Source organism: Mustela putorius, unplaced genomic scaffold (assembly GCF_011764305.1).
Source record: "Mustela putorius furo isolate JIRA1106 unplaced genomic scaffold, ASM1176430v1.1 tig00000129_pilon_pilon_pilon, whole genome shotgun sequence".
Taxonomy (NCBI): domain Eukaryota; kingdom Metazoa; phylum Chordata; class Mammalia; order Carnivora; family Mustelidae; genus Mustela; species Mustela putorius.
Genome location: NW_025421290.1, coordinates 972238 through 984648, shown reverse-complemented (window position 1 = coordinate 984648; position 12411 = coordinate 972238). Strand labels below are relative to the sequence as shown.

Genomic DNA, 12411 nt, shown 5'->3' with positions numbered 1-12411 from the left:
CTACTCAAACTTCAGATTCAAATAGTCACCAATGCGTGCCAGATATTGTCATTTCATTCACTATTCTACAAAATCCTCTAACTCAAACATATTCAACACTGAATCTATCCCCTTTTTATTGTCTCCAAATTTGTGACACATGTCCAAACAGCCCTAGCCAAGAAACAGAAACTCATCTTGAACTCCTTCCTTTCCTTTTTCAGGAAGCAAATGAAACACCCTCATTTTTTCCCAACTTTACTTCCTGGCACTCTTTGTATTTACCATCTAATAATAAAGATGCTGTATCCCCATTTTGTGTCATTCTTTAAGCTGCTTGCTCTGTTGGCAATGCTTTTCCTTGCCTCACCGCCAAATATGCTTTAAGAATTAGCTAAGGTATTTATAATCTTCAAGAAACTCTCCAGAACTCCCAAGGACTAGGATAAGGGCTGATCATTTTTTATCACTTAACTTATAAAAATTTATATTGAAATTATCTGTTTACTTATCTCTTTCCTATTAGATTTTAGGTGACTTAAGACAGTACCAGGATATAATATTTATAGTAGTGTCCCCCAGCATCTTACACAGTAGACATAGAGTAGATAGGTATTAAGGGAACTGCTGAAGTGTACTGAATAAAATTGCTTTTAAAGAAGTATATTTGAAAAAGAAATTCCAATCACATAAGATTTACTATATATTTTTGTGTTAACTATATACCTATTAGATCAATCTTATCTACATTCACCTATACATGTATTTTTCTTTTAATAATTACTCCAAAGGAACTTTAATCACTCTACATTATCTATTACCTACTTACTCTGTTTGGAGGAAACCTGCGCTTTTTTACAGCATGTAGTGGGGAATCAACTTCATTGTTTTTCTGATCCTAGATAAAGTAGATAATTAGATAAAAGGTTAAAAAAGAAAGACTTAAGGTAAGGGAGAAAAAAGCATTTACAAGATCACATTATTGTGATTATTACATCACTCACCTCAGGAGATTCTAAATGACTCACCTCAGGGGATTCTAAAACATTTCCTTTTGTTCTTTTACTTTTTCTTCGGAAAATTTCATCATCTTCACTTTCACTGCTTGTTAATTGTTCACCTATAATTTATTAAAAAAATGAATCTGGTCAATAGATTTATCTACTCACTACTATTTTATCAATGGGTACATTATTTAAGAAGAGTTTTTCAGAAGCTTGGCCAAAAAATCAGCATGAGAGAGAAAAATAAAACAGTGACAGTGAGGAAATTTAAGGAGTGAGGGAATTTTGCTAATAACCACATTTTTGACTCAGATTCAATATGACAAATTAATAACCGAAATGAGGCTGCAAGTGCAGTCTGATTTTATTAGTCAAAGGGCCCAGAATTCAACTCTTGCTCTCTGCTTTGTGTCTTATTTTCATTTTAAAGGAGTTAAAGCATGAAAACGTAGGCTACAAAACAATATTTGAAGAGATTCTTATTTATATATTTATGTACATATGTCAACATACATGTGTTTGTACACAAGCATGAAATAAAAGTTGGTAAGATATTCACCAAAATGTTGTGACTAGATCACATTCAGGAGGGTGGAAAGAATGCTAAAAACAAACATCTGATGTGTAAAATAAAATATTTCAAATTTTCACGTACTTAAAGCTCGATTTCTGCACTTTCATGAAATTCAGATTCAGACACCGTTCCATGTTTCTAGGAAACCTTCTGTAAGAGCCCTGTGGTTATTTCAAGATATGTTAATTAATTCTTTTATACGCCTGCCTTCAGAAGCTGGATCGTAATCCCTCTCCTATTAAGTAAGGGCCAGACTTAGTCACTTGCTTCTAACAAAAGAATATAATGGAAATGAAGGGGGAGTTACTTCAGAGTCTAGGTCATTAAAGTTCATGAGGTCTCATCCTTGTTCTCTGCCTTGCATCACTCACTTTGGAGGAAGCCAAATGTTGTATTGTAAAGATATAAGAAGCAACCCTAGAGTGAGTCCTAAAGAAAGGACTATTAAACATGAACAGTTGAGACTTACTAGTTTTGGAAATTCCCAGCTTCTCTAGTTGGCAAACAACACTAAATTAAGAAATCTTCCAAGCAAAGATCTAATCTAGAGGACTGCCAGGAAACTACTGTCCAGGTGAAGCTAAAGGTGAAACTGTAACTGCTTTAAGACCAAAGATCAAAGATGGTGCCTCAAAGTACTATGCAGTCAAATAAAAGGCCCTCTGAATAGTCTAAGGATGTCTTTCACAGATGCTCTTTTTTTTTTTTTTAAGATTTTTATTTATTTATTTGACAGAGAGAGTGACAGTGAGGGAAGGAACACAAGCAGGGGGAGTGAGAGAGGGAGCCCAATGTGGGGTTTGATCCCAGGACGCCAGGATCATGACCTGAACCAAAGGCAGACGCCCAACGACTGGGCCAGCCAGGTGCCCCACAGATCCTTTTAAACAGAACTTCCAAGAAGATTATCTGCAGACATTTTAGCAGAAGCAAAAAAGTAGTGAAGGAGTTGCCTCCAAAGGATTTGTGAGCATTACTAGTATCTAATGCAATGAACCCCAATAGGATTCACAAGAGATCCACAAAGATATATGAGAATTATATGGGAAGAAACACAGCCAGCTACAACAACAGAAAGGGGCAAAGACAATATAAAATAAAAAGAGGTCTTTAAAAATCCCCATAAAATAAAAATCCCCAATTTTTACTAAATGGAAATGGCTGAGGAAATTCTTCTACAGGTTATGAAAAAGGGTCAAGCATCCAAAGGATGAAGCCGAGACCCATGGAGAGTTATTTCCAGGTGTTGAGTCCTCATCAAGGAACTTCCCATCTCAGCTCTACTGCATTTTACAATTACTATAGACAGAGATTCCTGTGTGCCTCCTCTTCCCATCACCACCTCACTTTTGAACAAGCCATCCTAGAAGCAGATTTTCCATGCCCAGTCAAATCTTCAGATGACTGTTGCAACCCCAGGTGAAATCTTGCCTATAACCTGATGAGAAATCCTCAACCACAACTATTCAGTTAAGCAACTGTTCAATTCCTAACTACAAATAAATGTTATTTTAAGCCACTAAATTTGGGGGAGTAGCTTTTTACACAGCAATAAATAATTAATACAAATTCAATCAACTTCTCCTCATACTTTGTGCCAAAAAAAACCAAAAAACAAACATAAAAACTACCCAGACAAATAAACTTAAATAAATCCTTTTTACAGATGGGCACTGTATAATTGACCAGTTTTATTTTTAATTACCTTCTAAGGAAGTTAGAGCTAAATGGAAGGCTCAGATATAGTAACCTACTCATTTCAGGAGGTTTTTCCTTTCAACTGCTTTAGTGGTGCTCTAATGAACTGCTATTATAGTATACATATAACATGGTAAATGATCTTAAATCCTCTAATTAGGGGAAGTAAAAAATACTAACTATGAATAAGTCATGGGAATAAAAACTACAGCTTTGGTAATACAGTCAATGCTATAGTAAACAGAGTTGTATGGTGACAGATGTAACTACACTAAATTTGGGGGAGTAGCTTTTTACACAGCAATAAATAATTTCTTAAGTTGGTGCTTACTGATAAAAGATTTATCTCCAGGGTCGCCTGGAGATGTGATGTCATTATGTTCTATATCTGAAATTAATGTAACAATGTATATCAACTACCCTCAAAAATACTACATATTCCTTAATAAATCATTATGCATTTACGAATTACATTGCCCATAGTTAGTAGTTAAGTATAATGCTAGAAGGTTTAATGCAAATCTGACACAAAGATAGAAAAATGATCTCGACCACTAACAGACTTAATATAAGGATGTTCAAGCAAATACTGGAGGGCCACAGGTAACATAAACTTAGTAAAAATATATATGTCAGACTATATCCAAATTTTAGAAATAAACATATTTCCACTTACTTTCAAGAAGCTTTATCTTAAATAAAATATTCATAAATCATGCCTTTGATCCCAAAGAGAATAGCATCATGAAGATTTATAGAGCAAAATCATTTTATCCTACAACTACTCTTTTTCCTCAACTAAAAGGAAAAAAGTTCATAAATGGCCTGCTATAATAATCTATACATAAACTAGAGTTGAGTCTATCACAGTACTTGAAGAATACTTTAGTCATTTTAACACCAAACTCTAGTGTTATATTTTCTAGTTTTTCTGTAACACAGTTTCTGTAACTGTGTAGAATTAGATCACAGAAATCCAGAGATTCCTTTGGAACTTCTGTGGTCTTGCCTCAATCCTTCATATAGTCTTGTCTTTCAACAGTTTTTTTTTTTTGCCCCAACTGTTTTTCTATGTAAATCTTCTACTCTATACTATTTCTTCTAAATCTCATACCTCCCCTTTCCCTCTTTGTTTGCATTTTATAACAACCAAATTCTCTATTTTCAACATATTCAAATTGTAAATATTCCTGAAGAGCCAAAATTAAAATCTATGTTAAAAACAAAATCTACATTTCTAATCTAATCCAGTTCAAAATTCTGTCATCTTCTGAACCTCCTTAACATCCACTACCTTTTTACTTGTTAGTTATTTTCATATCTTACTGGTATCTTTTCAAATGTACATGTCATACAATTATCTGGGTTTTACAGTCAAGGGCCAAGGCCAAATCTGTATTTCAGTATCTAGCGTAATTATTTTCCCATGGCATGCATGCCATAAATATATGGAGATAAATCTTTTTTTTTTTTAAGATTCTATTTATTTATTTGACAGACAGAGATCACAAGTAGGCAGAGAAGCAGGCAGAGAGAGAGAGAGGAGGAGGAAGCAGGCTCCCTGCTGAGTAGAGAGTGGGATACGGGGCTCGATCCCAGAACCCTGGGATCGTGACCTGAGCCAAAGGTAGAGGCTTTAACCCACTGAGCCACCCAGGCAACCCTGGAGATAAATCTTTTATCAGTAAGCACCAACTTAAGAAATACATAAATTATCTAATTCAATACATCAAAAACCGAGAAATTACATTTTGAAAAATTACAGAAGCTTATCTAGAGTAATTATTCCAGAAAGATTTATGTGTTTTATTAAGATCGAATCTTACCTTCAGCAGGATGACAGGATTGACAAAGACTGATTTTTTCCCTGCTTTTAGCCTTTTCTACAGAAAGTCCTGAATCAACAAAAGTTGAATTAAATGTTTCTTTGAAACTCTGTAGATGAGAATCTGGTGTCCAAGGCATTTCTTTCCTCTTAGAAAATAAGTTCAAGGTGTTTGATTCAGAAAGTGGCGTACTCATAACTTTTTCTCCTACTGGCAAAGAAAATTGACAATAACCAGGAGACAGAAATTCTTTATTTTTTGCTGTACTCCGTGAAAAATGTGCAAAACTTGGTTTCCACTTATCTTCACTTGATGGGATAGTAATAGTTCTACCCATAGAACTAGCAATAGGATCTTGTGGTATTATTGCTTGATTTGAAACATAATTTGCATCATTGGTCTCCTTAATATCTAAACACCTTCCAGAAAGCTCATCTAAAATTTTATTCTTATTTGTATCTGATGCATGTCCTAATACTTCATCATCAGAATGTGGACTACAAAATCCTAAATCAAAAGTAACAGAAAATAAATCTTTAGAGCAGTCAAAAACATATTCATCATGCTTCAGTTTTTCCTCATGGACACTGTTCAAATCTTCATGAGATTTCCAACTATTATTATCACAGATAATTTGATCTTGGGGTTCAGAATTATCATCTAACAATAGTTCATCAGAAATTAAGAAGTGAGAGACCAGTGTCACTTCACTTAAAGCAGTTTTGTCTGACACACATGAAGATTTATATTTATTGTTTGAGGGAAAAAGACGCACATCATTAGACTCTGTATTAACATCTTTGAATAGGGGTAAACTCTCATCCTGTTTAGTGAGCAATACTGGGAGGCCATTGTTATCTATATCACAATTTTTTTCTTCAACTGAATACTGTGGAGGGCCTATGGTTATTTGAGTATGATTCCTGGATACTAAATTTTCATTTTTATTATCTTCTTTAGGTACTTTATCAACATAGTCATAGAAACTTGGCTCATCAGAAATCTTATCATTGGCTGCAGTATAAAAGCAACTTTTTTCAGAAGAATGATTAATAAATTTCAGTGAATTCAATTCCAAATCCTGTTGAGAATTTGTAGGTAAATATGACATCAAACAAGTAGATTTATCATTTTGTAAATATTCAGTGTAAGGTAGGAAATGATCAAGTTTACAACCCTTAGCAATTTCATATTCCAAATTTGAGAGTCCACTGAGAGGTGGAGGAGAATGAGATAAAAATCTCTCTACATTATCTAGTACCTCTTTTGTTAATGAATGGCAACTATGCAATTGGTCATCTGTTTTAGCTATACAAAGCTCTTTTTCAAATGGAAGAAATATGCTAGATGAAACATATTTCTCATCAGTGAAACTGTTATAACCAGAATCTAAAAAATTTGCAGCGAATGAACTAGATTTATTTGTAAACTGACATTCTATTAATCCATGTGGCTGACTAACATCTTCATTGATAGCACATATGGTAACCGCAACTTCCTCTTTATCTGATGCCCTTTTATCATTTAGCAGGTCTACCTGAAAAATATTTTCAACAGTAGTACTTCCATCAGTATCTAAAGAATCCATAACATCATTATTTTCTTTAATAGGTTGATCTTTTTTAAATTCTTTAGAGGCTTTTTTCTTTAGAGAAGCAATTTTAGCAGGTTTGATATGAATTTGTTTAAAAATTTCAGCACATTCTTCATCAGATTCTGTCACTGAGTATGAACTTCTATGATTTATATTCCTTGAAAATGAAGATTTCTTATTACTAGTAACGGGGCCATTGGCAGGAGGATTATAATCATTCCTGGGAGCACTAAATACTGAGCTAATATCTTCCATTTGTAAGTAAGGTTTAATTTCCAATTCATAGCTGCATTCTCCCTAGAAAGAAGGAAAATAAAAAAGTCACAGGAAATAAGAGATGAGCTTTACTTTATGTTATTTTCTAAACAATATTACTCAAATGATTACTCAAAATCAAATGATTTTCTTTTATAACAAAATTTATTCTTTTTCTAAACATTTTATTTATTTATTTGAGAGAGAGAGAGAGAGAGCAAGCACAAGCATGTGTGAGAGGGAGAGGAGCAGAGGGAGAGAGAGAATCCCAAGCAGATTCTGTGCTGAGCAGTGAGCCTGTGAGGGGGCCCTATCTCACAACCCTGAGCTCGTGACCTGAGCCAAAACCAAAAGTGGGATGCTTAACCATCTGAGCCACCCAGCTACCCCTAACTTAAAAATTATTCTAATAAATCAAGATTATAAATGGCTCTATTGTGTAATTATTATAAATTATCTTTAATTAGTTAATGTTTTTGTATCCTTAGAACTTAATACATGAAAGACTCATGATAACTATTTGCAGAAAGAACAAATTCAATAAATACATAAAATAATATCATATGGGTGCCTGAGTGGCTCAGTTAGTGGAGCAACCAATTCTTAGTTTCGACCAAGGTCATGATCTCAGAGTCCGGAGATGGAGCCTTGCACTGGGCTCTGAGCTCAGCAGGGAGTCTTTTTCTCCTCTCCCCCTTCCTGTCACTCACACTCACACTCTCTCAAATAAATAAATCTACAAAAATAAGTATTATAAGCACTAAGCTCTTCACTTCTAATATTTAATTGAACAATTATTATAATTTCATAAAAATAGATATCAAGTAATTAATATATATAAATGAAAATTATAACTACAAGTGTTAAATTTACTGTCTTGATAAAGGTAAACTAAGAACAACTTTTAGACATCTGAAATAAGTATACCTGTAAATCCATTAGGTTGGAATACACTATTAACAAATTTTCCAACCAAGAACTCTTAACCTTCTTCTTCTTTTTTTTTTTTTTTAACATTTATTTATTTATTTGAGAGAGAGAGAAAAACTGGAGGTGGGGGCAGAGGCAGAGGGAGAGTCTTAAGCAAACTGTGCTGACCACGAAGCCTGGCATGGAGTGGAACTCACAATTCTGAGATCGTGACTTGAGTTGAAACCAAAAGTTAGGCACTTAACCAAGTGCACCACCCAGGCACCATAGGAACTCTTACAATAAATTTCTAAAGAGTACTTACCACTAATTCTAAAACTACAGTCCCCTCAACTCCTATCCTACCCTCCCCTCTTCCCCTTGAGTGGCTACTTTAGTCAGGATTCCTCTACTATTCAGGGACTTATTACTTTTTGAATAATAAATACAGTGAGTATTAATTTGAGAAAGTTGTCTCCCTGCTAGTGTTTATGCTCCCCACAGACAGAGTATTTCATCTGGCTTCTTCACTGATGTGCCAGAGGGCCTGGAATAGAAGAGGACATATAGAAGGCACTAAATAAATATGTGTTAATTTGATAGCGTAAGTTTTGCTGGGATCCACAACTAGTTACTCCATTTATATGTATTCATGAATAATAGCTAATAATAAAAATAGCAGCTACAGTCTATTGAGTATGCCTGTTACTGTTCTATATGGTCTACACAAACTAAGTCAATTAATCCTCACAACAACCTTATGAAGAAAGTATTATCATTATTCCCATTTTACAGAGAAACTGAGGCCCAAAGAGGTTAGGTAACTTACAGATGCATGATTAGTAAGAGGTAGACCTGGGATTCTAACCCAGGCATTTTGGATTTCATACTCATAGTAGGTTCATTATTCTCATTCCCTCAAGGAAGAATAATCAAGTAGCTTCTCAAGGAATCAATAATTCTCTAAACTACCACCAGGATACAAGAGACATACCAAATCACCTATGTGATGGAGAATATCTCAATAAATCCAATTTAACAAGAGTGCTAAATCAGCTTTACTACAAGTTTATACAAGTCATTAGGTATATTAAAATTTTACTCTGATTTATCTATAATGACAGATGATATTCTTTTAATTAAGTGTACTTCTTCACCTAAGGCAAAAAACCGGTTCCCTATTGAGATCACAAGAAACTTCACAAAAAACAAAATATTCTAACTATAATTATTTATATTAAATACTTGATTCTTAAATAATGATTTCAAATTAAGAAGCATAGGGGCGCCTGGATGGCTCAGTCAGTTAAGCAACCAGCTCTCGATTTCTGCTCAGGTTGTGATCTAATGGTTGTGGGATCAAGCCCCAAACCGGGCTTTGTGTTCCATGGGAAGTCTCCTTAAGATTGTCTCTCTCCCCCCTCATTTTTGCTCCTCCCCTCAACTCACCCACATGCTCTTTCTCTCTCAAATAAATAAATAAATCACACACACACAAAAAAAAATACCAAGTATTCTTTTTACCACTATACCAACAAGAGAAAATTATAATAAAACCCTACCTCTTCATGTCTCATTCCTTCTATCATTTGCATAATGCTTATAAAATGGTGGCATCGATCTGAGTGGTCAACTTGATACGTAGGAAAAGGACGATCCTGCCACACTCTCCATTCAGAAAGAGAGAGTTGATAAATTCCAATGTTTGGTTCCTGGATCTTGATTAATGATTTTAAAAATAATAAAAATGATAAATACACCTACTCAGATTTCATAAACTGATTAAATAAACAACATACAGATAATAAGCCTAACATAAAAAGTCTGAATTCATTTGGGTATTTTCAGTAAAATCTCAGGAGACTAAAAAAAATAATTTCATAAAGTACAAAAATGCCCTTTTAAATATATTTTGAAAGTAACTATTATTTGAGTTAGTACTTAGTTATATTCCTATTTATACAGTTCCATGTTAAGAACAAATATTTAAGAAAATGTGTGGTTTCAAAAGTACTATTGGGCTAGATTTATATTCTATAATCTAATAAAAACACATTCACAACCTCACAGTGATAATGATCTTAATTTTTTCATGCTGCCATTCTTCACTTTCCCTGGTAGCAAAGGAATATAAATTCTGAATAGCCATATTTCAAATCTTATAAATCTGCTAAAAGGACTCTTTCCTAAGGTTGTTTTTCCAGCTCTTTAGGCATATATGTAACCTTTGATCAATTCTCTTGACTTTAAGTTCACCAATAATTTGTTCATAGTAAGAGAAATAAAAATATTCAATTTAAAGTTCTACACAATTTTTTTAAAAAGTTTGTACAAAGATGTTTATGATGGCACAATTTTACGATAATAACACTGAAAAGAATTTGAAAACATAACAGAAAAATAGTCAAGCAAACCATGGCATATTGCAGAATAACATAGCAATCATGTTAAGTATGCCTATATAGAAATGTTCATATAGTAAAAAGTAATTGGAAAAAGAAATATTATGTAAATGTATCACACTCATGTAAAAATACATATACACAATAAAGAATATAAGAAAATTTATAGTTCTACAAACTCAGACTCTAATATTCTTTTTAAACTGTTTAACATTCTTCGTTTTTTAAGTCACTTGACATTCTGATCATGAACACTCTCTCTACTCCCAAAGCTACTGCATAATCACTATAAAGAGTATCTAAAAACATGTTCAACTTACTGGTATGTTTTCCTCATTTTCTAAAGACGAAAACCGAACTTGAGGAAATGTTATTTCCTTAATTTCATCACTTTCTCTTAACCTATAACGTCTGTTCCATAATTTAAATTCTTCTGCTGATAAGAACCAATCTTTTTTTGAATTACTCTGTTTCATTCCTGTAAGTTGAAAAAGTAATTAAAAAGAAGTTTTTAAAAATCTGCTAAGAAAACACAAAATGTACAACATGAACTCAAACTCTCCAGTTGTTTATATCTAATCATCTTTACTAAACCACTGACTCTATTCCTTAAAACCAGTATTTTTCACATAATCATTTGGTTATCACTTTTCTCACCTCTTTAAAAGTACTAGCACAGCCTCCTGTTCAGGAGCTAACCTTCCATAATGACTTCATTAATGTAACAGAGCCAGATAGGTAGGCTCTCAATCCTGGTTTCTTTAGGACTCTCTCCATGTTGTGTCTAAGACCTGGCATAAAAGAGTTAAAAAACTTACAAACGAAAACTGGCATGATTCTAACATTTTTTTTTATTCTATCATTTTTATCTGAAAGATTATTTGAAGCTTGGTTGGGGATGGGGGAAGATCGTCAAGACTAAAATGGATTTTTTAACTTAAGTCTTAAATGGGGGGTGGTGGTAGAGGTAGACAGAAAAGACCTACTGCTTTAAAAAATGACAGTAATATACTTTTTTAAAAAAGATTTTATTTATTTATTTGACAGGCAGAGATCACAAGGAAGTAGAAAGGCAGGCAGAGAGAGAGGAGAAAGCAGGCTCCCCGCAGAGCAGAGAGCCCAATGCGGGGCTCAATTCCAGGACCCTGGGATCACGACCTGAGCCGAAGGCAGAGGCTTTAACCCACTGAGCCACCCAGGTGCCCCAATAATATACTTTTTAAAAAAATATACTAAATTAACTCTTTCCAACTTTCTTAATCTCTACAGAGGAAAATAATCAGCAAACTGAAAAAGGATAAATGGTATAAAGTAGTAACTTTGGTCCAACAGAAATGAAGGCAGAAAAAGAAACCAGAAAGACTACTGAATTAGGTATCAGGAAACTTTTGTCTTACCTATTTCCAATACTGTATAAGAATCTGCTTTTGTAAAGTAAGGGGTTTGAACAAGGTCTTTCAGGCTATTTTCAGATCTAACAATCTTTAAAACAGACTTCTAAAATTGGAAGGCATTCCTCTCTTTTAGTCACTTTAAGTAAATTCAGTTCTCTAAGCCCAGATGAATTAGGCTAATTTACAGAAGATTACATTTATACATGCAATTTTAGCAAGATGAATCCCTAAAGCTTTGAAAAATCAGGTAGAATGGGGGGGGAGCACACAAAAAAATAAACTTGAGCCAATATTATCTCAATTTTACTAAAGAAATTTGTCATCCATCTCTAGGCCTGGTTAGTACTTGGACGGGAGAAACAATTATTAAACATATGGTTAATTTTAACATTTATAAAAATACAATGATCACTAAGAATAATTTATGCAAGCTTAATCAATTTAAATAAAGTTAAATAAATTTAAAAGAATCCAAAATACAGATGACCTTTAAACAATGCAGGGGTTAGGGATAACAACCCCCAGCTGAAAATCAGCAGTTATCTTTTCGCTCCCCAAAAACTTAAGTACTGGGGCGCCTGGGTGGCTCAGTGGGTTAAGCCGCTGCCTTCGGCTCAGGTCATGATCCCAGGGTCCTGGGATCGAGTCCCGCATCGGGCTCTCTGCTCAGCAGGGAGCCTGCTTCCTCCTCTCTCTCTCTCTCTCTGCCTGCCTGTCTGCCTGCTTGTGATCTCTCTCTATCAAATAAATAAATAAAATCTTTAAAAAAAAAAAAA

The 12411-nt window shown here is 34.0% G+C and overlaps 1 protein-coding gene across 3 annotated transcripts in view; it reads right to left on the bottom strand.

Annotated features, from left to right (window-relative positions):
- Window positions 1-12411, bottom strand: part of FANCM (FA complementation group M) — a 62568-nt gene that overhangs the window by 15879 nt on the left and 34278 nt on the right. For 2 of the 3 annotated variants that reach the window (XM_045069083.1, XM_045069088.1), the window contains 5 exons: window positions 10562-10719; window positions 9402-9569; window positions 5082-6972; window positions 1008-1099; window positions 809-877 (listed from right to left, as the gene is read on the bottom strand). In XM_045069083.1, the coding sequence (XP_044925018.1) occupies window positions 809-877; window positions 1008-1099; window positions 5082-6972; window positions 9402-9569; window positions 10562-10719 (2378 nt within the window). The remainder of the gene's footprint in view (window positions 1-808; window positions 878-1007; window positions 1100-5081; window positions 6973-9401; window positions 9570-10561; window positions 10720-12411) is intronic. The other variant, XM_013055849.2, reaches the window with a different exon arrangement.